This window comes from Anopheles cruzii, chromosome 3, assembly GCF_943734635.1.
Source record: "Anopheles cruzii chromosome 3, idAnoCruzAS_RS32_06, whole genome shotgun sequence".
Taxonomy (NCBI): Eukaryota; Metazoa; Arthropoda; class Insecta; order Diptera; family Culicidae; genus Anopheles; species Anopheles cruzii.
Window position 1 is genome coordinate 255,968 of NC_069145.1, and position 26,827 is coordinate 282,794.

A 26,827-nucleotide genomic window follows, 5' to 3' on the forward strand; every position below is an offset into this window, starting at 1 on the left:
GCTAGCACGCCTTTCGGTTTTCGGTGGCGCCTTTGGACGGCCCGATACCAGACATTTGTGAGTGTGTATCAGAACGCGGAGAAAATTGCTCCACAAATCGATAACATTCCATTGCACCGTAGGTTCGCTTCCAGAAAAAGGGGCCACACAAACGGTTCCATCAACGTGGCGGGCTTGTGTGCTTTATTCATCAACGAAGAACAAAGTGAAGAAGATCCAGAATGGTGCGTCCTAAATTGTAACCTAGAACGGACTGTCTGAACCCGTCGTGCCAGCCAACTTGGCTAATCAGTCATTGTCAGGCTGGTCGCTCGCGCTGTGTGCTTGCATAGCCGTTTCTGAGCGATAAGCTATCATCTTTATCGCCAAGTGCTACTATCAGTTGAAGGTGTCCCGCTCTGTCTGGGGTTTTTCTGTGTGTTTTCGCATTCGTAGTATGTTTGCGAGTGTTCAGTGTGCGTCTGCAAAGCCGTTTGAAGGGGGAAGTTTGTGCATGAAATAGTATGGTGTGGCCAATGATTCAAAAGTGGACGGCACTGTGAGCGCAAACAACGTCTACCATTTGCCTGCCTAAATCGCAAACAATCACGCAATCCAGCAATCTCGTAACTAACACAGCCAGACACCAGCAGCAGCAACAGCACGAATCGAATCTGGCACACTGTCAGACCATTTCATCTACGAGCTAAAATGGCACAGGAAACGGTGAGTGAGAAATGACTTCCGCCAGGATCTGCTTAACCACTACGCTTCTGTAACCAATTCTGTTCTCGAGAAATATACAAAACAAAACCTACGAACGTAATGGTTGCCATTAAGATGGTGGCAATCGCGTTTCAGGATGGCTCCGTCTCCTACTTCAAGTTCAGCGGTACTAGCGAAGTTATTGGCGAATTCATCGTATCTTCGAATCTGTCACCAACAAGGTTCTGTAAACCAAACATTTGTAAACCATCGTGAGGCGGTAACGTTGGTAACCACTGTACTGCTCAGCTCCAAAAACAGCTTACTTTTGTGCGCACATGAACTATCAAGGCTGATTCCGGGGATCTGATCCTAGTAGGTCCATCGAGTATAAACTATAAAACAAACGTACATTGGATCAACATGCTTACCGTTTATGACGTACCGTTCCGTTTATCGTCGTTCGACTGAAGATCGACAAAAAATTAATTTCAATACAATAATTAAATGTTTAAAGCGCAAATTGTATACCGTATAGCGTTGACAGAGTAGTCGGTAACGCTCGCCGGTGCTACGCAGCTGGCTTGAGTTCGATTCCCGAGGCCGGCTCGTGACGGCCAGTAATACACAAGTTGGAACCATTATCTTCGGTTTCGTTTGTGGAACCATTTCGTCCGGTTTTCTTTCTCCAATTCCTTGAACTTCCGTTCGTATATTTTTCTGCAGTCTGCCATGTGTCTCCTTGCATTGGGAATGATCCTTAGCAACATAAGGAAGGTACATCTGAAATACAAGCGTTTCCTCTAAATAATAGGGGTAGCCCGATCGTGATCTTCACGCCAAGAAAAGAAGAAGCACGCTAAAGCAACAACCGAGGAACACCAACACCAAAAAGGACCTACAGTTTTTGCTCTAAATTTTCATCGGAAACATAAATGAAATACGAAGTAGAGAGAGAGAGAGAGAGAGAGAACGGAGAGGGATGGTTTTGGAGAGAAAAGCACAGCGAAATCGGCAAGCGAGGGAGAATTACTCATGTTGCAAAAACGTTTTGCCTCGTAAGCTCTCGTAAATTCTACTTGAACCCACTTTGTTTGCATAATGCTGGCTATCTGGCGCGCGTACAACCTTTTGTGGAGAGGATCATTCGATAAGCTACGTTCACGGGGTCACGGGTTTGGAGTGATCTCTTTTACTCTCCGCTAAAACGGTATATTGACGACGAACGCTCCACCACGCCAAGAAGAAACGCAGAAACTCGATCTCTATCGCTCTTGTATGATCGCGAGTCTTCTTTCTTTGCCTCGCCGGTGGCTGGAGTTTTCCTGGAATGGGCACGTTGATGCGTCTCAGCACACACATACATGCACAAACGCCGTTTCCTATTTGAGCATACTTCCGTTCATGTAGTGATGCTGCCACGGGCATGTGCAGTCTGTGAGCGCACACGCCGTTCGGCAGGGAAAGAAAGAAAGCCATTTCTTTTCAGTGGCTCAACGGAGGCGGTGTCAGGCGTTGCGTGTGCGCGATCTCCAGTGGTGGGCGATGGCGGATTGCGGGCCAAAACTGAAGCAACTTTAGGCCGACAATACAAATAGTTGATAGTGGCATAAAACATGGTTTGTCGCATTCAGAAGATCCAAACGGAGTGATCGGTCGGATCGGAAAGAAGTGTAAGGTCCACAGATGATCTTCCGAAGGGGTGTTCTTTATTTCTGCTTTACGAATGTTGGCACACATATGCCTGCAGTGTGAGTGCAAGTGTAATTGGTCCACGTTAGGTTTTAGCGGAACATCGGGTTGCGGTTCTGCTCTGTGTTAAGCAACTCTGTCTAAGGTTAGGAAGAGTGAAGAGTGTCTTAAATGCTGCCGTTGGTGGCCCTTCGAAGAAATGGAGCAACATGTGAAAGTGAAACATCGCAAGCCTTATTTTATTAGGGTGCACTAGTGGCCGATCACACTGTGTTACGATCGTATGCCGTACGAAAATGTTCGATCTTTTCTCTGCCGTGCTCCTGTGCTACCCTTTCTCGGTGAAATCGAAACAAAAATCCCCTCAGCTATAGTTTGTAGTGGTGGTGTATCTGTGGAATATGTGATATTGTTTTCCAATCGTGCCAAATCGAAGTATATTTGGTGTGATCATGAAGAAAAAGAACAAGGTCACCGTAATGGATCTTATTCTGCTGTGGGCGTTGAAGGTACCGTTGATTCTGCTCTCTATTTGTTTAATGTTTTCAGAAAGTATACTATGTATTCCAAAAAAGGCTGTATTTTTATAGGAACTGTAAGAGCAAAATAAAACTTTCTCCGCGATACGGAGTGATTGGTTCATTTTATAGTACTCTGACCTTAACGCTTGAGCTCCAACGGCTAGTCACAATAAACAAATATCTATTTTATGTTCATCATGTGCGGTTCACTGCGTGCGTGGAAAGTGGTAAATGGGAAACACAAACCGAAAGATAAATGACGCCAAAAGGAGATCGTCAATTCGCCAATTTTTGTAATGAAGAATTGTTCGCAATGAAATTATAATAAAGTGGATTTCGTATTATTAATTAATACCTCCTCTCGGAAAGGACCAAACATTGTTGAAACATTGCCTTCCGACGCAAACGGGAAGCTGTAATTTGTCCCTCTCTTACAGCATCCGGTCAGGAGGCGAACAGCGAATGCAACAATTTCGATATCAACCTTTCAGTCAGTGTGACCTATTTTTTGGAGGCATATTCAAATGAAACGCTATTCTCAAACGGAGATCGGGAATAGCGGAGAAGCTGAACCAGTTGCCCGATGCAGCAGAACACGCTCGCATCGTCGCTTCCGTCGGTAGCATTTGGGAGCATACGAAACTACTCTCCCGGAGCAGCGGAGCTTGTGGCCATGTGGCTTTTGAGGCGCAGGAGAAAAGCGAAACGAATATAGTCAACCTGCTGTCGCTGGCCATAACCTGCTTTTCCCGTTCAATGGTAGTTTCATCCGCCGTCGAATTGTCGCTTCGAATACGTACGAGTTGCCGAGTTCGTTCTAGGGAACTCGTGGAAATGTTACGCGAAAACTATCACATACCGGCCGGCGTTTGTACTGGCCGTATCCTTTATAAGACAATCAAACGTTTTTTTCCACATTTTCGTTGGCTCAGTCAGCACCCATCGTCAAGCAAGCGAAGAGCCTAGCTTCAAGGCATTCGGATATGTCGGTCAATAAACGGGTTCGCATGACTTTGGTCGACTAGTTTTCTGTTCGGCCGGGCGGCACTGGGCGCGGCCACTATCGAAGGAGTGCACTTGAATAGCGGACTAGCTTTTTTGTACTTTTTTAACCTTCTTTTAACGCTAGTTTTCTTGACCAATAACAATCCGTTGAAGCCGTTTTTTTGCCACTTATTAATCGGTTTGTAAATAAAAATGGAAAAATAGGTGCTGAGTCTCTCTATGGATGACAGATTCGAGTGGACGGTAGGCAGATGACTGCGGGGGCATTAGTTTTGGGCAGAAAGCAAATGAACGTTGCTGCGTTTGTCTAAAACTTTCTTTCGCTCTCGAGATTACCATCGCCAGCATATGTGCGCCGGAACCTCTCCAAAATCCAATCGCCGATCCTCTATTGCAATCACGAAAGCAGCCAACACACTGCATGACCTCAGCTCGCCGCGGCCTGGCCCGTCTGTGCTTTGTGCGAGAGCACTCCGATTTCGTACCGTTATGCAGCTGCCAGCCAGCCTGGGGATGGACGATGGGGAGCTTGCTTGCGTGCGTCTGGATTCGCGGTCGGCCACCAGCATCGGGAAGTGTTCAATTTTTCCGCAGTTTTCGCTGGCTCCAATCGCCTTTTCTCCGTTCGCCTAATCTACTTCTGCGCCTCGCCACCGGTGGAAGGAAACACAAAACATCTGACTGATAATTATTGGGCCATCCATCGAAGCGACGCCGATATTGGTCCATTGGTCAGAGTCTCACAGTACCATGTAATCAGCGCGTTTGCTGCTGTGCATACGCGCATACGGGAGCCGAAAATAGTGAAATTGTTGTTTTGTTAATCGCTAATTTGTAGCAGAGGGACGAGAAACGGAAAGCAAGCAGCACCCCGCAATGGACGCGGAAGTGCGATCGCCGCATAATTTTGCCCACCGAATTTCTCTTTGGCCGCGGCGCGTCGAGGTGTAGAAGCAAAACCGCATTTGCTTACACCGCACATGGGGTACTCGGCACTTTCGGGCGTTATTGCCCATGATGATATTAAGACGTTTGGATCGAGAAGACGGAACCAGAAACCAAAAAAAGTATGTTGCCTGTTCCGGTTCAGTTCAATTGCTACGCACAGCCAAAAACGTTATGCCCTAGAAACGCGAACACGAAGGTTCATATCGGTCATCCTCGTTTTTCGGCGGCTTTTTGAGGTTAATGGCGGGGACTGGACTCGATTTGACATTGTTGCAATTTCTGGGCTATTTGAACTTACACCATTTCTTTTGCGTTGCTTCTGATAAACCGGAAATGTCGCATGTAATAAAACAATCTTTTTCTTTCCTCCACAGGCTGTGAAACAGTTTATCGATAGGATCAATAGCTCAAACAACGATCCGAACCGAAAAGCTGTAACCCCCGCGGTGGCCACAAGGTTCCTGTTGGCACGCAAATATGACATCGCGAGGGCGTTGGCTCTTTACGAGCAACACGAGCTAATCCGGCAACGGGAAGGGCTGTACGGGTTCGATCCGATGCTCGATCCTCTGCGGGCGGAACTGGAGACGGGAAAGTTTACGATATTGGTGAGTACCGCGGGCGTAGGACAGACCTGCAGCTGAAGCAATGCTTAATAGACATTTCATTTCGTTTGTCCTAAGACGAGGAAGGAAGTGCCATTAAACGTGGCCATTGCTCACCGTGTGGCCGTTGTTGAAACGTGCCCAGAAAGAGCTTCGTGGTTCGATTTTCGGCCTACAGCAAGTTGTGGAGAAAGTTTAAATACGCGTGGCGCCACTTTCGCACCTTATTTCTCCACTCGCACCACCACTCGGTGCGTGGATATCATCATCTGATTCATCAACCTTGCTGTCGTAATAAACCGACAACCGACAAGTAATGTGTTCGCGCTTCGCCAGAAACGGATACGGGCGGAGCACACGCGCACACAAGCTGCTCACAAGCCGCTGTAGATGGCCATCGCGGCGGAGTGCGCGAAACTCGCGTCGCGTCGTCAACGTCGCGAGTTCGCTTATTATTATTATTACGACTGCGGCGGCCGAAAGTTAAGCGCACCGCGAGAACTGTGAAACGCCGAAATCATCAAGCTCGTCGCGCCGCCGCATACCGTTCCAAATCATCCGGGGCGGATGCACGACATCCGCCCCGATGGCTGTCGAAGTCGCGGACTGTATCGTTTTGTAGCTTTTGCTCACACACGAAAGACGGCCACGGAATGTACGATGGTATATCGCGAGATTCGTAGCTTTTAAGCGTTGGGTCGGATCAATGGGGCTCGGTCTAGTCCTAAACGTGGCTTGAAATATTATTAATCCATCTGTTATTTGGTTTCTGGTTCTACTTTCGCCTTTCAGCCCGGACGTGATGCCAGTGGCGCAGCGATCGCGCTCTTTACCGCCAACCTGCACTGCCCGGTGACAGTGACCCATAAAACCACTCTCCAGGGAGTCGTCTATCAGCTGGATGTTGCGCTCCAAAACACCGACACACAGAAGGCCGGTCTGGTGTTTATCTACGATATGAGCACCTCCAAGTATTCCAACTTTGATTACGATCTGTCGCAGAAAATTTTGACGTTGCTCAAGGTAGGTGCACTAATCGTAATACTCCGTAACCATGCATTGAACTAAGCAACCGTTGCTTAAGAAAGAGCCCGAAACTTCCGATTGGTTCCGACTCTCACGTCCGGCACGGAATCACAAACCGCACACATCTTCAAGTAAGGTTAAGTAAGTTTATTCGAAAAACGGTCGTGTAGCAAGAAGTTGCTAGTAGTGGTGATGGTGACAGAAAATACTGTTGCGCGCCCACTAATCGCGGCGCGAGAAGCCGGCAACCAACCTGGTCGCGGCCTACTGTAGTTTAGTTGATTGGCGAATAGGTGCTCGAACACTTCGCGGCACTGCGGAGCGGTCATAATTCGGCTCGGGGAAGTGCCCTCGCCGCGGAGGTCTTACCCCGATGATGGGTATCATCATTGTTGGCGGGCGCGTGTGTGTGTTTCGTGTCCGGTATGTGTGTACGCAATGACACAATGCTGACGAGGGAAGTGATTGATTGAAGCACGCGGTTTATTGCGCACATATGTTTCGGGCGCGCTGGGTTAACAATCCGCCCGTGCGATTCGCCGTTGTGCGGCGTGAATTGAAAGTTCTTCCCGTACACATGTGTGTTATCCCCGCGTGGGTTTGTGTTTTGAAAACCAATGAAAATTAAGGCGAATTTAACTGATATCATATTGACGAGAGACCTTTGGCTCCTGAAAGTCGCCCGAACAACGGTTCTTTGCTATCGTTTGGTGCTATTTACTGGTACTTATTGAATCGTCAGTTGTTTCATCCCCAAAGTGTTTGGTAGTATCGCGAACTGTTTCATTCACCCTTCTGTGCCTTCTAATGGCGGATTGCGGTTGTCCATTGTGTGTCGCGGGCAGTGTTCTTAATAGCGGACTAGAAACAACTCAACGTGTGATGTCATGTAGCTTGCTTTTGTTACTTTAACCGCCAACATCATTAAACACTCCATAATTGGTAGTGATGTGATTCGTGTGCCGCTGGAAACCCATTTGTTGCGATGCACACTTGATTAGTTCAGCGCCTGCCGATTGAGAATGCATTGTTTTAGTCAACATACGCTCGTGCATGTGTGCACTTGCGGATCACGAAGTAATCTGATCTCATCCGTGGTTTCATATTTTTTTATTTCAAATTAATGTTAATGGTGACAGGAGTACCTGGATACGCATTTAAATGTGAAGCCAAAAAACAAGAAATGCACACGGTGAAATTGACGTACATAAAATGAATCTAGCCAGAAATCTCAGTCATCTACTGAGACTAGGACGGTCATGAACTTGATTGATACGACTACAATTTCCAAATCACTGTCTGTGAAATAAACGGAAACGATAACACTAAAGAGATATTTGAGTAACATGGAAAATTAGTTCTACGACTCTTTAGGAGCCCTTTTATTCAATGATTGTTTATGTTCAAGGGAATTTTACTTCAACGAATAGAGAAGGCAACTAAACATAGGGAGACACATTAAAGAACGAATTAAACAAATAAGACATCAATTAACGCTAACGATTGATTTCAACAATGTTGCAGATTTCTCACGACGCCTACTGCACTTGAAATCAGTTCAAAAATTAGTTTGTAGTCGTTGTATTTTAGCTTTTTCCATTGCACGTGGCCCGGCAAATTCAAACGAGAGCAACAGTGCTGCCATCTGGCACATTTTTCAACTACCAACTGTCAGGAAAATTGGGCCCTTTTTCCTCAAACAACAACGGCTTATCGATAATCTGACACATGGTGGTGTTGGTATTGGGTAGTTGCAAAATGCGCACGCGTTTCGCAGATGCAAATACGTGTGTTGTGTCCGTAGATCCCGACACGGGGACGGTATTCGCGCGCACGCGTGTTTCAACGCACTTCGCATCGTTTGGTGCACAAATCTTTACCACTACAAGCGCGACAGTGGACGCCACGTAGAGTGTGTGCACAGTGTGGTGGTGCCCGGCAGGGGAAGAGGAGAGTAATTTGCGGTACCAAAAACAACCCTTAAAATTTTTGTCCTCAGTAGCAGGTTAGTGATTGTACAGCCACTTAGTCCTAGTTCCCCCGGTCGTGCATTGTTCGGAATGTTGTCGGTTTTATAGGGTTTTGCCTCCTATGGACTGTGAAAGATTTTCTTATATACACGCAAACTGTGCAAACTTAAGGTGATACGAAATGATAAAAATCATCGAACGTCGGTTTGAATGGCTTTAAATCTTGTTCGTTTCGTGTGGATGAAAAAAAAAACAGTACAATCAAAGGCATAGGTTACCGTGGGTGGGAAGCGCTTAAATTGCATCGTAGAGTAGTTGATAACTTAGTCAAAAGCAATCTTCGGTAGAATTAGAATTAAGAGTTAAGGTGGTGTCCTCAGTATCGAACACATCGAGATGGACAACATCGCTTGACGGAGCAAAAGCCGAAGATATGGAACGTGGTGTGCAAGTGTCACAACCTGAAATAGTTCAATAGAAAATGTGAGGAGTGTTACAAAAAATCCATCTTCCTTTTTGAGACATTTCGTGATGCTGCATGGAGCAAAGGAAGCGCAGAACGCAGCGAACAGAAATTTCACCACCGTCCGTTGTGCACATGTATTTGTGGGGCACAGGTGTGCGCGCAGTATATAGTGTGTTTGATTATTATTTCCGTCCCCACGCTCTTTTATGTTTGCTTCAGGAGCAAAATGCAAATGCCTGCCTGCGAAAAGGGACAACACTCTCGGTTGCTACCCTAATTTAGATAATAACAAAGTAACCATATTTGTTTCAGGATTTGTGTTGTGAGACTATTCTGATGTCCTCGTGGTGGCCAAATTTTGTCAGTGTCAATTGTTTGCAAAGTGCGGCACGATGAACGCTACGGTGGGGTTCAATCAGCCAAATATGCTCTTTTGATTCGTCGAAGCAAACGAGCAATCGAACGAGAAAGAGGATAAATCAGTCAGTTTTGTGGCGAGAAGGAACGAACGCACACAATAGTTGTTGGTGCCCGTTGTCTCGGATACCTTGAACCAATTTGGTGGGTGCGAAAATCAGGTAACTATGGTGGACATTGTCCTTGTTCAAGGGCGCTGTTTGTTCGCGTAGATCAATGAATCAATTCCCTAGAGTACGTGACAACAAAAGTAAGAATCTACTACGACGACGTCATCTTTCGGCCATCATCTTGGAACGGTGTTGTTGTTGACGATTTACTTTTTACGGGGAAAGCAGCTCATAGGCTGCTTAGAGTGGAAAAAGGGTAAACCGTAGCCTACCCGGTATCTAAAAATTGGGTTGATGCCAGTCTTAGACACGTTTGGTTCAGGGGCACCAAATAAGCCTAGAGTGGAAACGTGAATTCCGCCGCGCACTAGCGTTGTATATTTTTAGCAAAACATTTTCTTTCACGAAAAGACTATAACAGCCTCTACACACCGTCGACGATTCCTGCTTTAGTTGCGAGACAGATGTTAGCATGAAAACTAGATTGAGTTTTTTCATTTGCGATCGGAAAAACCTTGATCACTTTTTTACCCAATTTTTGGAGCACTAGGCGTCTCCATAGCTAACTAGATAAGTAGCCGGATTGATTGTGTACCAAAGTTAGTTGATTGAGGTTATGTAAAGGTAACACCAGCTCCAAAAGAAATCGTTCTTTACTTCAAAACATGCAAACAAACTTTATGCTCAAAAGAATTTCATTCCCACATTCTGCAGGCAGAGAAAATAAGAATACAAAAACTTCGCCAATCAAAATCAATATTAACTACGAAGTACCTTAAAACCGGTTGCCTTTATAACCGAGAGGCAAACTAATGCTAATGCGGGGTGCCTTGAGTCGCCTTCACCTGCTTATCGTAAACGATGTTTACCATGCGTGCCTTAGTAAAAAGCGGACGCCAACAACAAATATGAAGGTGTAACAAGGACTGCGCGCGTGATACTGCGACGAACATTTTCCTTCGAATTTTAACAAACACAAATATAACCTGCCATTCACCTATACAACTATGCACTCCTTGCATTTCTACCTCGGTGAGTCATGCTTCAGTTTTTGTACGAATTCCCGGATAGTCGCTACGGAGAAATGATATTCAATTGCTCAAAAAACGTGAATTTATGAATTGAAAGTCTGTAAACAGGACGGGTGCCGTTTCCTGGTTTTCTCAATAGGGATCTTTATGGGGTTCTTGCAATCAATCAACCGCCACTCTGGAAAATAAAACCCGCTTCACATCCGGTTGCAATTTTGTTTTCCTTCCTGCTCAGCCATGCACTTTGCCTCTGCCTTTATGCATTACTGGAGTCTCATCGTGGACCGGGATCAAACTTGACCTATTTCGTGGGCTGTGTTTTTTGCGACCTGTCCCTTTCGGGGTGGAACTATGATTAAAAACAAACATAGACCCGCGTTCGATAGACAGGACGTTTGCTTGCGAATGTCCTCTTTCTCCTATGCGCCGTTCGTTCGCTCTACTTTCGTTATGAAATCTGCCTTGGTGTGTCGCTTTGAGGCGAGTGTTTCTAAGGTCGCGCTATTAACTGATTGAAAAATAAAGATGTTGACTACAAAACCCAGCCTTGTTGCGTGTTGGTAAAAGTGTCGTTTTTATTATGCTACCGTTGAAAAAAAGGTTGTTCAATGGATTGTTACCGCAGTTCGCGCGTGTGATTGTTCTGTAGTTGTGCCTTCGTTTTGGCGCCTCTGCTCCCTCGTTCCAAGGATTTATTGAACGAATCCTCTCGTAGTCCTTTTCTAATTTGCTTCTCCTTTTTGAATTTTATTCACACAACCTCACCACCACCACAGGCAAAGGTGGTCCCTTCATCATCGGGCATCTGCCGCTCGATGCGATGGCTCATGGCGCAAAATTTACAGTGGCTTTAGTTCAGTGGCACAGCTGCTTCGCGAGAGAAGCGCCATATAACCGGTAAACCTTCGCCCCGGATTGTCGAGTGAGAATAGAGCACACCGTGTCCGCCACGAGGCCAGGTGTGTGCCCCGGGATGCAGCGCGGCACAAAGGAGAAATAAGGATATCTTTCGTGAATGCGTGTCGCACAACTGTATTTCGCGTAAAACCGCGCAGCACCGCGTAGTCCGACGATCATGGAGCATATCTGAAAACAATTTGGGGGTGTTTTGGGTGGGCAATTGGTACCATTTTCGGGCAGGTCGAATTGCAAACAAATTGATATTTAATGTGCATTTCTTCGTTTCCTTCGCAGGGTGGCTATCCGGCGCGGCTGAAAAAGGTTCTCATCGTTACGGCGCCGCTTTGGTTCAAGGCACCGTTTAAAATACTTCGACTGTTCGTGCGCGAGAAATTAAGGGAACGCGTGTTTACCGTCTCGATACCGCAGCTAAGCCTGCATGTTCCTCGTGAGTCGCTTCCAGTTCGATTAGGTGGAACGCTAGAAGTCGACCATTCCTCATGGTGAGTAGAAGCGCCGGTGCGCCGGTTGAGAGGCCAACATTTTTGGGATTTTTCGTGTCCTTCCTTCTGGTTGCGTTGCGATTGGTCCGGTGGTGGGCTGTTGATGGGGCCTCTGTGATGGTCGTGTCTGTGTTTCTCGTGTCGTGCAAGTGTGGACACCAGATTTCGCTCAAACATACAGTAGGTGGTTAAAGGAACTCTTCGCTCCGAGGAACAGTACGGTCCGTCCGACGTGTATCCGCCTTTCTCTAAAACCTTTCCGTCGCCCGTCACGATATTCTCCGATAAAAATCGACATCTCCTTCCGCAGGATGCACAAATCATACAGATTCTGGGTGTTGGACTGCGTCATTTGTTGTGCATGCCAAGTTTAAGGTAAAGCGATTTAAATCTTTCTCCTCGTCACCACCTTAGAGACACATTATTGCATTCCGTTATATCGTGCGTTATCATGCTGTCCACCATCAATCGGTCCAACCACACTCTGATATGCTCATACACGTATTCCGTTATTTTCCTTCTTAGGCCGCGTTTTGTGGGGGTCAAAACAGAAGTCGCTGCTTAGCTAAGGACATCATAATCTTGTGACCTGAACCTCGTTGAGAACGTAGAAAAATAATGGATGGAATAGCCCTTGAATAACCCTGGAAATAAATGTAAAAGAATCCGCGCGGAGCACAGAAATAGATAATGTATATGAATTGATTAGGACGCGGCACATACCAAGGATGAGCCACGTGATGTGGTGTACGCCAGTTGAATCGTGTTTCGGAGTTCATTTGCGTGATCAAATGCCGCAGCTTTTCGATACCAGAAGTAAATAGTAGAGGTTGCGTGCGCGCTTCTAGTGTGCGATCGATTATTGCTTGACCGGGACCAAACATTATTCAATGCCTCTGTCAAGGTTCCCTCGCTATGTAGATTGAGGATAGTGGGCTGGGCTCGGTGTCAGGTCATTAGGCGCTCCTCGAAGTGCGTTCGCTTTTAATTTCGGTTCGCCCCCTTTCATTAGGCTTCAGATCATTCGTCTATGGTTTCGTCTTGTGTGCTTGTCTCTGTTGTTTATTGTTTTGGCTGCTACCCACGACCACATCACGACATACCACCATCACCATGTTGTTGTTTTCATACCAAAGATACGCGCAACGCGGAGGACGGCGGCGGCAGCATATTTTGTGCGGGGGTTACAGGGAACCACATCGAATACTAATGCTCATTGGCCACTCTCTTGCACATTGTAGGTTGCTGCATTGTTACAAATCGATGACGAATCGTGAGGACGAACTAATTGCCACAGCAGGGCATCCGCAGCAACAGCAACAGTTGCCCGGCGGTGAGCAACAAACCACCGGTCCGTCGGTTGCGGCGAGCGGCACTAGTCCCGTGATGGGAAGCGCCGGGATAACGGCGATTGCTACCGGCGGTGTGTCGGCACTGGATGCTCACAACCCACTCACAACGTGTGCGCCAAATACGACGGACTTGGCCAGCGTGGACTATAACCACCGAACGGCATCCCCATTGGCGCATGGCAATGGCACACTCCTGGACGATCATCACATAGGGGGGGTGGACAATAGTAGTGATATTGGTGCCGCGGGGCACCAACACCACCACCACCACCAGCACACGGCCACCAGTGAGCTGTGGACGGAGAACCCACCGAGTAGCGCATCGTCCGGATTCAGCGACGACGACAGCCTGGCCGGAGCGGAAGGTGATCCGAAAACGATCGATCAGATCGTGCAGATGGTTCGCGAGCGGGGCAAGCTGGGACTGATCCGCGAGTATGCCGAAATTAAAGCCCGAGCACCGGATGGTACCTTTACGCATGCAAAGTACGTATTCGTATCCCCTCTCGAAGGCCCTACGAGTGCCATCTTAATGCCCTTCCTTTCATCTCTGTCATTGATAGGCTGAGAAACAACCTGGCCAAGAACCGGTACACGGACGTGCTGTGCTACGATCACAGCCGGGTGGTGCTGTCACAGGAGGACGACGACCCTTCGACGGACTACATTAATGCCAACTTTGTCGATGGGTACAAGCAGAAAAACGCTTACATTTCCACGCAAGGCCCGTTGCCGAAAACGTCGTACGACTTTTGGCGGATGGTCTGGGAGCAGCACTGTTTGCTGATCGTTATGACGACCCGCGTGATGGAGCGGGGTCGGGCGAAGTGCGGCCAGTACTGGGAACCGGTCGAAGCGGGCGTCTTTGAGTTCGGCTGCTACCAGGTGCGGACAATGTCGATAGAAACCAACGAGGACTACACCGTAGTGGAGTTGGAAATAAGAAACACTAAGGTAAGATCGTTCGACCGCGGTACGGGGGGCCAACTCACATCCTTTTGTCCTTCCTTTTTTTCAGACTGATGAGGTGAGGTGCGTCTCGCACTGGCAGTTTACGAGCTGGCCAGATTACGGAGTGCCGTCATCGGCGAAGGCTATGCTAAACTTTTTGCAACGCGCTCGTGAGAAGCAGGCCGAAATGGTACGGTCACTGGGTGACCTGTGGGCCGGCCATCCACGGGGGCCCCCCATAGTGGTGCACTGTAGTGCCGGTATCGGACGGACCGGGACCTTCATTACGCTGGACATCTGCATATCGCGCCTCGAGGATGTCGGGACGGCCGATATCAAGGGCACGGTCGAGAAAATTCGCTCCCAGCGAGCGTACTCGATCCAGATGCCGGATCAGTACGTGTTCTGCCATTTGGCGCTGATTGAGTACGCCCTTTCTCGCTCCATGCTGCAGTCGGTGGATCTGTCCGAGTTCGATGAGCGAGACGATGAATCGGACTAAATCATCCGAACCCCGAACACTCACTCACCAACCGCATGTCGTTTGCGTCTGCACATGTTATGCGATTTCGTTGGGACGCGATTAAATTAAACCGTAGTCCTAGAACTGATCCCCCAGCGATGGTGAAACAAGACTAATTTTTTTTTTCATTGCTTTGGCCATTTTGTTCTGGTTTCTATTTTCCTCTCTCAACGATTCATTTGAATTCATCAGTGGGGGCACCATTGTCGTTTTCGAGACAATGTTGGCCACTCGTAGGCCGCTGTTTGGTTGACCAATCGAAAAAGCATAACATGTGCATAACACAACCGACACACAAGCTCGCAGTTCAAAGAGTCCAATTAGATTTCATGTGACAGCAAGGTGTGTGGTCTCTTACAATCAAAAACCAACAACAGTTCCGCGAAAATTGTACGATAATTTGAGCTATTCTTTTGAAACATAGTATTTCTCACAGTGGTAAACAAATTTAGGGAAAATAGCTATCCTAAGTAAATACAAAGGTAAGAAAGGCAGTGTCCAGTCCAGTGAAGTGCGAAGGAAGGGAATAACGTTGAAGCGGCGCGGCGGTAGAACAGTAGTAGTAGTGGCCGAAAGGCGTTCGCAGTCAGTCGGCACGACGGCGGAAGGCGCAAATAGAGAAAAGAAATCAAAGGTTATTTTTTCTATTTATTTTAACTTTAGAGGGAGAAAGGTAACTGCGAGTAAATATATAGACATAAACATATTTAAAATTAGACCAGTAACGCGTCGGGGCAGCACGGTCTCGTGACGTGCTTGGAAATATCATTTACATGGGGAGAGCAGTAGCGAAACAATAACTAAAGCGAATCGAAGCGACTCTGAGCACCGGAGCAGCTATTCGCTTCGCATTCTGATAGCAAACTGATAACGTACACACGATCGCGTCGGACGGGGAAACGAATTTGTTCTACCATAGGGCAAATAATCAAATGGTATTGTCATTTAGCGTAAGCCAACTTAAAGTACTCAAAGCATTACCACCACACTTCTTTTCGTCCGAAGTCGCTAAACGGGGCCAGAGGTGATAACACTTTGTGCGTAGGAAGAGGTCCCCCCCCCCACCCCCACAAGTTGCTGTTACTCATTTTTCCTACTCGTAGGGCGTGACCAGTGACGCTGGGCACTGTATTAATGTTGGAAGCGGGAATAACGGCACCGCATTCAGGCATTTCCTAGCTACCTACTGCAAAGCGAGGTAATAATCACTAAAATGGAGGCGCTCGACAGACGCTGTGAGAGGACTAAAGGAGGTTGAAAATATAGCCCTGACAACAAATAAATACTATTTTGCGTGCCTCTTGCATTATGAAAGAAGTAAAGTACTCATTGCGCATTCCTTTCCGACAGTTCTGAAAGAAATTGGCCCGTAACGTTAATAGCGAATAGCGTTTTTTTCTGTGTCGCCGACTTGCAGACTTGTCGAATCGCCGACTTGCAGCACCGGACTTGGGCGAGCAGATCGACAACGCTGCAGAGAGAGAGCGCAAAAATTTGAATGCAAATTTGAAACAACTTCATTGGCAGGAATAACTACGAGCCATTAAATGTAATAAAATTGGTGAGCTTTTTGTGAGCTGGTTCGTCGTCCGTCATTCTCAAGACATGACCAGCCCATCGGAGCCTGACGAGACGCACACGCTGCATGAGTTAACGAGGGTTTCGTCAGTTTTAGATATTGATTTTCGATTGAACTAAATAATATTTTATCCTTGTACTAGATGTTATTATCTTTATTATAGAGATTTTGAGCTTGACGCCTCTTTCATCTCTTGTTGTGCAAGATAATGATTTATCATTATTCGAAATCATCATTAGAATTCACACAAACTTGTTGCACCCTGTAACTGGTTTTTAATTTGAAAAGAGCGTCGGCTCACTCACAAGCGCGCGAACTTGGCCCCCAGAAGTGGTCGAAAATCGATCGATTGTCAAAGGGCCACCTTTTGTTTAATAAACAAACTAGTGCAAAGTGGACGCTTTCACAAAATCGCTTAAATAAACGATTGCGGTCAAAATGGAAGCTTCGGCATTTATGCAGCAAGAGGATGGTGTTGAGTAAGTCGGTGTCCAATAATGATTAAAAGGTGTAATAGCGAAGTATTTTCTAGAACCACAAAAATATGTCGATGGTGTCTTACGGAAGGGGATGCTTTGGAAGCTCTAACGCCCGACGGATCCGGACAATATAAAGTACAAAAAATCTTCGATTTTACCGATCTGCAGGTAGTAAAAGTGTAACATCAGACATCTCACCGTGCTCCACAAGAAAAACTGGTCTATGAGACTTTCCTTTTTACAGATTGAATTGTCTCCTGAAGTTCCATCATATTTGTGCACGACGTGCGAATCGCGCTTGGAAAACATGGATACATTTCGTTGGCGATGCAATGAGAACAATGATAAGGTCGATAGATTTATCAAACAGCAGAACACAGCGACGGACGTATCAGAAATCGCTCAAGACCATCTTGACCGCTCTGCCGAACAAACAGTTGGCGCAGAAATGGTAATTAAAACCGAAGTTTCCTCACCGGGTGCAGCGAAGGATTTGCATTTGACTCAGAAGAACTGCACAGCTGGGGACGAACCCTTCGAAGCAGAAGAAAATCCAACCAAATTAGAGTATGTAGATGTCGATGAGCTGTATCGGCTGCAAACGAATGCTATATTGGATCATGAACAGGACGACCTGCAAACAAATCCTTTAGCATTGGCCTGTCAAGATCGAGAAGATCACTTTATGTCAAATAACTTGTGTGCAGATGGCACAGAATTGTTAATCAAAACTGAAGTTACCACATCGGATGAAGCGACGGATTTGCACTTGAACCAGAAGTGTTTTACTGTTCATGAAGCGAATGGGACATATGAATGTTGTGGCAAAATACCTGATGATTTATTCGAGGCAGACGAAAATCCAATTGCAATCAAATCAGAGTACGAAGATGGCGATGAGCAGCATCAGCTGCAAACAACGAATGGTATTTTGGGACAGGATAAACTCAAAAGCCATCGCAAAAACATAAAGCACCAATGCCCACATTGTTACGCATCATTTCCAGCTTTAAGTAAGTTAAAGAATCACATACGGAGGCACACTGAGGAAAGGCCATACAAGTGTAAGTTCTGCGACAAAGCGTTCAGGGCATCAAACGATCTAGTAAAACATTCGATAATACACAATAAGGACCAACATCATCAGTGTCCTCATTGTTCATCAAGTTTCGCACGCTTATCTAGCCTGAAGATCCATATCCGCACTCACACCGGCGAAAGGCCATACCAGTGTAAAGTCTGTGACAAAGCGTTCCATTCGTTGAACAATTTGGCACAACATTCGAAAATCCACAACAGGGACGAACACCATCAATGTCCTCATTGTACTGTCACGTTTCCACGGTTAACCGTATTAACGGATCACATTCGTACTCATACCGGCGAAAAGCCGTTTGTATGTAAAATATGTAACAAAGCGTTCCCTTCATCAAACGCACTATCGCATCATTTGAAAATCCATAAGGATGAACAGCATCAGTGTCCTTATTGTTCATCAATGTTCGCAAAGGCATCTGGCCTGAGGAATCACATTAGCACTCATACCGGCGAAAGTATATTCCAGTGTAAAGTCTGTGACAAAGTGTTCACATCATCAAATAATCTGGCAAAACATTCGAAAATTCACAATAAGGGCGAAAGGATATACCAATGTAAAATCTGTGACAAAGCCTTCCATTCAAAAACCAATCTGACACAACACTCGAAAATTCATAATAAGGACCAACAGCATCAGTGTCCTCATTGTTCAGCAATGTTCGCAAAGACAGCTAGCCTAAAGATCCATATCCGCACTCACACTGGCGAAAAGCCGTACAAGTGTAAAGTATGTGACAAAGCGTTCCATTCGTTAAGCAATCATGCAAAACATTCGAAAATTCACAAGAAGGGTGAAACTCATTAATTTCTTCGTTGTTCATTCAAGTTTTGGTTAGAATAAGTTTCAATTTTGTATCTTTGAATACTAAAATGTATGAATTCGGCGATAGCAGTTAGCAAAAGTTCACAACCCCCAACGATCAGCTCAATAAAATAATTTTCCTTAGCAACTGGGTTTTGATAAATACGGCCCGGTCCGTTCTTCTAAGATAAAAAAAACTGGGTTTTAAATAAAATAAGAAATCTTTTAAGCAACGGCCCAAGAAGACTCTTCTGTCGTTCTAATCACATGACCATGACCCATCGGGGCCCGGTGAGCTACACTAGAGTAAGATCGTTGTGCAGCGCACACAACTCGCTGTTGTAGTGCCTTCTCCATTGTCCCTCAACGCATGAAGCCAGAAACCAATCAGAGAATCGTCCTCTCGGACTCGGCTAGGAGGGATTAGTCAGATTTTGCACACAGTCCATGTCTCATATGCGTATGTTAGTAGTAGGATTATTAGGGTGACCCGTCCAGGACCCTGCACCACCCGAAAACAACCCATCCTTTTCCAACGCAGTGATGGCCGACGACGAACAACAGCAGGATAAACCATAGATGCTAGTAAGCAACGACAGCCGACGCCTCAAAGAACCAACGGCGGGGTTTTCCAACACAGAGACGACCGGCGCGACAATTGCAGCAACAACAGCACCGAAAAAACCCACCATAAACGGCTGGGTAAACCATAGACGCAGGATGCAGCACAGGAAAATGAAGCGCTACCCAGCAGTTACCTGGGATCGCAACACGGAAAGACGACGGCACTTTGGTCCTTTTAGGACACACCACCAAACGAGGGGTTTTTCCAATGCAGCAAACGATCGGCGACTGCAGGGGTAAACTAACGACAGAACGCGTTGAGACGGGCAAGACGATCACGGGTAGCGACGGCACCGACGGAACGCGGAGGACGAATGTATATAAAGAGATAGATTTTAATAAACGGCACACTCAGTCAAGCAGGGATTGAGGAGAGAAAAGGAATCACTCATTATACGTGTTCAGTTGGATTCAGTCTTCAGTCGGGAAGAAAGATCAGTTCAGTTCGGAGATTAGTTCAGTTCGAACCTTCGATCAGAGTGCAAACCAGTGCGTGAGTCATTCAGTTGGGAAGAGAAATTCAGTCGCGGAGACAGCGTTTAAATGTTCAGCCTCAACGAGTGAGGTCTTTGCAAGGGTTCTGTATAACCTCAGCTTCCACCGTCTCGACGCGAGATGTGAGTGAAATAGTTTGCTCAGACTGTACCTTTTAGTGGTTCGTTCGCCGATAGCTGAGGATTGCGTAAAAGTTTTCTTTTGTATCAAAGATTCCTAAATATACTATGATTTACACATGTTTTTAATTTTTGAGTGAATAAAGTAATTTTTCATCCTCGTACTAGATAATGATTTATCATTATTCGAAATCATCATTAGAATTCACACAAACTTGTTGCACCCTGTAACAGGTTTTTAATTTGAAAAGAGCGTCAGCTAACTCACAAGCGCGTGAACTTAGCCCCCAGAAGCTGTCAAAAATCGATCGATTGTCAAAGGGCCACCTTTTGTTTAATAAACAAACTAGTGCAAAGTGGACGCTTTCACAAAATCGCTTAAATAAACGATTGCGGTCAAAATGGAAGCTTCGGCATTTATGCAGCAAGAGGATGGTGTTGAGTAAGTCGGTGTCCAATAATGATTAAAAGGTGTAATAGCGAAGTATTTTCTAGAACCACAAAAATATGTCGATGGTGTCTGACGGAAGGAGATGCTTTGGAGGCTCTAACGCCCGACGGATCCGGACAATATAAAGTACAAAAAATCTTCGATTTTACCGATCTGCAGGTAGTAAAAGTGTAACAACAAACATCTTACCGTGCTCCACAAGAAAACTTTTCTATGACACTCTTATTTTTACAGATTGAATTGTCTCCTGAAGTTCCATCATATTTGTGCACGACGTGCGAATCGCGCTTGGAAAACATGGATACATTTCGTTGGCGATGCAATGAGAACAATGATAAGGTCGATAGATTTATCAAACAGCAGAACACAGCGACGGACGTATCAGAAATCGCTCAAGACCATCTTGACCGCTCTGCCGAACAAACAGTTGGCGCAGAAATGGTAATTAAAACCGAAGTTTCCTCACCGGGTGCAGCGAAGGATTTGCATTTGACTCAGAAGAACTGTACAGCTGGGGACGAACCCTTCGAAGCAGAAGAAAATCCAACCAAATTAGAGTATGTAGATGTCGATGAGCTGTATCAGCTGCAAACGAATGCTATATTGGATCATGAACAGGACGACCTGCAAACAAATCCTTTAGAATTGGTCTGTCAAGATCGAGAAGATCACTCTATGAATAACATGTGTGCAGATGCCACAGAATTGTTAATCAAAACTGAAGTTACTACATCGGATGAAGCGACGGATTTGCACTTGAACCAGAAGTGTTTTACTGTTCATGAAGCGAATGGGACATATGAATGTTGTGGCAAAATACCTGATGATTTATTCGAAGCAGACGAAAATCCAATTGCAATCAAATCAGAGTACGAAGATGGCGATGAGCAGCATCTCCTGCAAACAACGAATGATAGTCTGAATCATGAACAGGATAACCTCAAGAGCCAAAGCAAAAAACGAAAGTACGACTGTTCTCATTGTTCATCAAGTTTCGCAAACTTATCTAGCCTAAAGGTTCATATTCATCGCACTCACACCGGCGAAAGGCCTTATGTGTGTAAAGTCTGTGACAAAACGTTCACATCATCAAAAAATCTGCTACAACATTCGAAAATTCACAATAAGGACCAACAACATCAGTGTCCTTATTGTCCATCAATGTTCGCACAGTCATATAACCTAAAGGTACACATCCGCGCTCATATGGGCGAAAGGCCTTATGTGTGTAAAGTCTGTCACAAAGCGTTCAGATCACCACACAGTCTGCTAGAACATTCGAAAATTCACAATAAGGAGCAACATCATCAGTGTCCTCATTGCTCTTCAAGGTTTCCATGGTTAGCTAGCCTAAAGGTTCATATCCGCACTCACACCGGCGAAAGGCCTTATGTGTGTAAAGTCTGTCACAAAGCGTTCAGATCACCAAACAGTCTGGTAACACATTCGAAAATTCACAATAAGGAGCAACATCATCAGTGTCCTCATTGCTCTTCAAGGTTTCCATGGTTATCTAACCTAAAGATTCATATCCGCACTCACACTGGCGAAAAGCCGTACAAGTGTAAGTTATGTGACGAAGCGTTCCATTCATCAACCACACTAGCAACACATTCGAAAATTCACAAGAAGGATCAACAGCATCAGTGTCCTCATTGTTCATCAGTGTTCGCAAGGCCATATAACCTAAAGATTCATATCGGTACTCACACCGGCGAAAGGCCTTATGTGTGTAAAGTCTGTGACAAAGCGTTCAGATCACGAGGCTATCTGGTACAACATTCGAAAATGCACAATAAGGACCAACAGCATCAGTGTCCTCATTGTTCATCAAGCTTCGCTCACTTATCTAGCCTAAAGATTCATATCCGCACTCACACCGGCGAAAGGCCTTATGCGTGTAAAGTCTGTGACAAAGCGTTCACATCATCAAAAAATCTGGTACAACATTCGAAAATTCATAATAAGGACCAACAGCATCAGTGTCCTCATTGTTCAGCAATGTTCGCACAGACATCTAGCCTAAAGATCCATATCCGCACTCATACCGGCGAAAAGCCATACCAGTGTAAAGTATGTGACAAAGCGTTCCATTCGTTAAGCAATCATGCAAAACATTCGAAAATTCACAAGAAGGGCGAAACTCATTAATTCCTACGTTGATCATTCAAGTTTGGGTTAGAATAAATTTTAATTTTGTATCTGTGAATACTAAAATATAAGACTTCGGCGATAGCAGTTAGCAAAATCCGAATCTGTAACGATCAGCTCAATAAAATTAATTTTCCTTAGCAACTGGGTTTTGAATAAAATAAGAAATCTTCAAAGCAACGGCCCAAGCGTGAGTTCCTGAGCAAAATAGTTTGCTCAAACTATAGAATGACCGTTTGGCGGATCGTTGTTAGTTACCTTTGAATTACGCTAGACGACTTCGAACTTTCGGTCACCTCCACGATGTTTTTGGTAGGGCTTCCGATGACGGTGCCACCATGAATTTGTTCCTGTTCTCGTTTAGCTGCAGACTGAGATTCTCCGCAGCTTGCTCAATCGCTTTGTAGACTTGATGAACATCAGACAAACTTTTACCAATAACGCCAATGTCATCTTCATAGGCCAGGATGTGGCTGGACATGAGGTAGATGGTCTATGAAGTCCATAGACGGGTGGGCCGAATGGTCAAAGTCGAACCAGTCCGGTGTTTCCACAGCACTTGTCCCTAACTTCTTGGACAAAGTTCCTGATGTTTACGAGCGATTCCAAGCCATGATTGAAGTAAGCGGCTATATTTTATTGCTTACATAAGTTTACGTTCTCCGGAAATGGTTGAATAGGTTTCTAAAGCAAGAAACTGAAACAATAACATGGATGAAGAAAGAAACGAATGGGTTTTCGAATCAAGCTGAACAAGCTGAATTGCAGATCAAGATGGCTACCTTTTAAAAAATTGATTAAAATCAAAAACAGCCCTGATCTTCAACAAGCATTCCGCAAGCCAGTGCCGTGGATGATGATATTAAGGTTTACATCGTGGTCTAGAGCAGATAATTATTGAAAACAGTGGGCGTTAATAAACCTTAGAGTACGTGAAAAAACCCCCTCTCAATTTAACAGAATTGGTTAAATTAATCAAAACAATAGCTGAAGACTGGGTAAAAGTTTTCTTTTGCATCAAAGATTCCTAAATATACTATGATTTACACATGTTTTTAATTTTTGAGTGAATAAAGTAATTTTTCATCCTCGTACTAGATAATGATTTATCATTATTCGAAATCATCATTAGAATTCACACAAACTTGTTGCACCCTGTAACTGGTTTTTAATTTGAAAAGAGCGTCGGCTCACTCACAAGCGCGCGAACTTGGCCCCCAGAAGTGGTCGAAAATCGATCGATTGTCAAAGGGCCACCTTTTGTTTAATAAACAAACTAGTGCAAAGTGGACGATTTTACAAAATCGCTTAAATAAACGATTGCGCTCAAAATGGAAGCTTCGGCATTTATTCAGCAAGAGGATGGTGTTGAGTAAGTCGGTGTTCAATAAGGATTAAAAGGTATAATAGCGAAGTATTTTCTAGAACCACAAAAATATGTCGATGGTGTCTGACGGAAGGAGATGCTTTGGAGGCTCTAACGCCCGACGGATCCGGACAATATAAAGTACAAAAAATCTTCGATTTTACCGATCTGCAGGTAGTAAAAGTGTAACAACAAACATCTTACCGTGCTCCACAAGAAAACTTTTCTATGACACTCTTATTTTTACAGATTGAATTGTCTCCTGAAGTTCCATCATATTTGTGCACGACGTGCGAATCGCGCTTGGAAAACATGGATACATTTCGTTGGCGATGCAATGAGAACAATGATAAGGTCGATAGATTTATCAAACAGCAGAACACAGCGACGGACGTATCAGAAATCGCTCAAGACCATCTTGACCGCTCTGCCGAACAAACAGTTGGCGCAGAAATGGTAATTAAAACCGAAGTTACCTCACCGGGTGCAGCGAAGGATTTGCATTTGACTCAGAAGAACTGTACAGCTGGGGACGAACCCTTCGAAGCAGAAGAAAATCCAACCAAATTAGAGTATGTAGATGTCGATGAGCTGTATCGGCTGCAAACGAATGCGATATTGGATCATGAACAGGACGACCTGCAAACAAATCCTTTAGAATTGGTCTGTCAAGATCGAGAAGATCACTCTATGAATAACATGTGTGCAGATGCCACAGAATTGTTAATCAAAACTGAAGATACCTCACCGGATACATCGAAGGATTTGCACTTGAACCAGAAGTGTTTTACTGTTCATGAAGCGAATGGGACATATGAATGTTGTGGCAAAATACCTGATGATTTATTCGAAGCAGACGAAAATCCAATTGCAATCAAATCAGAGTACGAAGATGGCGATGAGCAGCATCTCCTGCAAACAACGAATGATAGTCTGAATCATGAACAGGATAACCTCAAGAGCCAAAGCAAAAAACGAAAGTACGACTGTTCTCATTGTTCATCAAGTTTCGCAAACTTATCTAGCCTAAAGGTTCATATCCGCACTCACACCGGCGAAAGGCCTTATGTGTGTAAAGTCTGTGACAAAACGTTCACATCATCAAAAACTCTGCTACAACATTCGAAAATTCACAATAAGGACCAACAACATCAGTGTCCTTATTGTCCATCAATGTTCGCACAGTCATATAACCTAAAGGTACACATCCGCGCTCATATGGGCGAAAGGCCTTATGTGTGTAAAGTCTGTCACAAAGCGTTCAGATCACCACACAGTCTGCTAGAACATTCGAAAATTCACAATAAGGAGCAACATCATCAGTGTCCTCATTGCTCTTCAAGGTTTCCATGGTTAGCTAGCCTAAAGGTTCATATCCGCACTCACACCGGCGAAAGGCCTTATGTGTGTAAAGTCTGTTACAAAGCGTTCAGATCACCAAACAGTCTGGTAACACATTCGAAAATTCACAATAAGGAGCAACATCATCAGTGTCCTCATTGCTCTTCAAGGTTTCCATGGTTATCTAACCTAAAGATTCATATCCGCACTCACACTGGCGAAAAGCCGTACAAGTGTAAGTTATGTGACGAAACGTTCCATTCATCAACCACACTAGCAACACATTCGAAAATTCACAATAAGGAGCAACATCATCAGTGTCCTCATTGCTCTTCAAGGTTTCCATGGTTAGCTAGCCTAAAGGTTCATATCGGTACTCACACCGGCGAAAGGCCTTATGTGTGTAAAGTCTGTGACAAAGCGTTCAGATCATCAAAAAATCTGGTACAACATTCGAAAATTCACAATAAGGACCAACAGCATCAGTGTCCTCATTGTTCATCAAGCTTCGCTCACTTATCTAGCCTAAAGATTCATATCCGCACTCACACCGGCGAAAGGCCTTATGTGTGTAAAGTCTGTGACAAAGCGTTCACATCATCAAAAAATCTGGTACAACATTCGAAAATTCACAATAAGGACCAACAACATCAGTGTCCTTATTGTCCATCAATGTTCGCACAGACATCTAGCCTAAGGATTCATATCCGCACTCATACCGGTGAAAAGCCATACCAGTGTAAAGTATGTGACAAAGCGTTCCATTCGTTAAGCAATCATGCAAAACATTCGAAAATTCACAAGAAGGGCGAAACTCATTAATTCCTACGTTGATCATTCAAGTTTGGGTTAGAATAAATTTTAATTTTGTATCTGTGAATACTAAAATATAAGACTTCGGCGATAGCAGTTAGCAAAATCCGAATCTGTAACGATCAGCTCAATAAAATTAATTTTCCTTAGCAACTGGGTTTTGAATAAAATAAGAAATCTTTAAAGGCCCCAAGAAGACTCTTCTGCCGTTCTCATGACATGAAGCCCATCGGAAAGTTCCTGTGCGAAATAAAACTGGGTTTTAAATAAAATAAGAAATCTTTTAAGCAACGGCCCAAGAAGACTCTTCTGTCGTTCTAATCACATGACCATGACTAGTAAGATCGTTGTGCAGCGCACACAACTCGCTGTTGTAGTGCCTTCTACATTGTCCCTCAACACATGAAGCCAGAAACCAATCAGAGAATCGTCCTCTCGGACTCGGCTAGGAGGGATTAGTCAGATTTTGCACACAGTCCATGTCTCATATGCGTATGTTAGTAGTAGGATTATTAGGGTTCTGTATAACCTTAGCTTCCACCGTCTCGACGCGAGATGTGAGCGAAATAGTTTGCTCAGACTGTAGAATGACCTTTTAGTGGTTCGTTCGTTGATAGCTGAGGATTGCGTAAAAAATTTCTTTTTATATCAAATGTCCCTAACTATATCATTTGCGCGTGGTTTTGATTTTATAAAGTAATTTTTCATCCTCGTACTAGATATTGATTTATCATTATTCGAAATCATCATTAGAATTCATACAAACTTGATGCACCCTGTAACTGGTTTTTAATTTGAAAAGAGA

General features: G+C 44.9%; 4 protein-coding genes and 1 long non-coding RNA gene across 5 annotated transcripts in view; all 5 read left to right on the forward strand.

Moving 5' to 3' along the window:
* Positions 1–2,828: 2,828 nt before the first annotated feature.
* Positions 2,829–15,988, forward strand: LOC128275241 (tyrosine-protein phosphatase non-receptor type 9). The gene is made up of 7 exons (XM_053013673.1): positions 2,829–2,885; positions 5,225–5,458; positions 6,248–6,478; positions 11,670–11,878; positions 13,120–13,716; positions 13,794–14,184; positions 14,249–15,988. Exons 1-7 carry the CDS (start codon positions 2,829–2,831, stop codon positions 14,681–14,683), a joined length of 2,154 nt encoding a protein of 717 aa, XP_052869633.1. The 3' UTR covers positions 14,684–15,988.
* Positions 15,989–16,647: 659 nt separating this feature from the next.
* LOC128274425 (uncharacterized) lies at positions 16,648–17,338 on the forward strand. Its single transcript, XR_008269303.1, has 3 exons — positions 16,648–16,762; positions 16,816–16,930; positions 17,007–17,338. It is a non-coding gene; the product is annotated as an uncharacterized LOC128274425 (long non-coding RNA).
* Positions 17,339–17,447: 109 nt separating this feature from the next.
* Positions 17,448–18,773, forward strand: LOC128274306 (zinc finger protein OZF-like). Its single transcript, XM_053012455.1, has one exon. It carries the CDS (start codon positions 17,448–17,450, stop codon positions 18,663–18,665), a length of 1,218 nt encoding a protein of 405 aa, XP_052868415.1. The 3' UTR covers positions 18,666–18,773.
* Positions 18,774–20,227: 1,454 nt separating this feature from the next.
* Positions 20,228–22,615, forward strand: LOC128272257 (zinc finger protein 883-like). The gene is made up of 3 exons (XM_053010033.1): positions 20,228–20,342; positions 20,396–20,510; positions 20,586–22,615. Exons 1-3 carry the CDS (start codon positions 20,302–20,304, stop codon positions 22,500–22,502), a joined length of 2,073 nt encoding a protein of 690 aa, XP_052865993.1. The 5' UTR covers positions 20,228–20,301; the 3' UTR covers positions 22,503–22,615.
* A 1,318-nt stretch (positions 22,616–23,933) lies between these two features.
* The window catches only part of LOC128274314 (zinc finger protein OZF-like), a 3,505-nt gene continuing 611 nt past the window's right edge, over positions 23,934–26,827 (forward strand). Inside the window, exons 1-2 of the mRNA XM_053012466.1 lie at positions 23,934–24,042; positions 24,118–25,317. Coding sequence (XP_052868426.1) covers positions 24,181–25,317 — 1,137 coding nt within the window. The 5' untranslated portion in view covers positions 23,934–24,042; positions 24,118–24,180. The remainder of the gene's footprint in view (positions 24,043–24,117; positions 25,318–26,827) is intronic.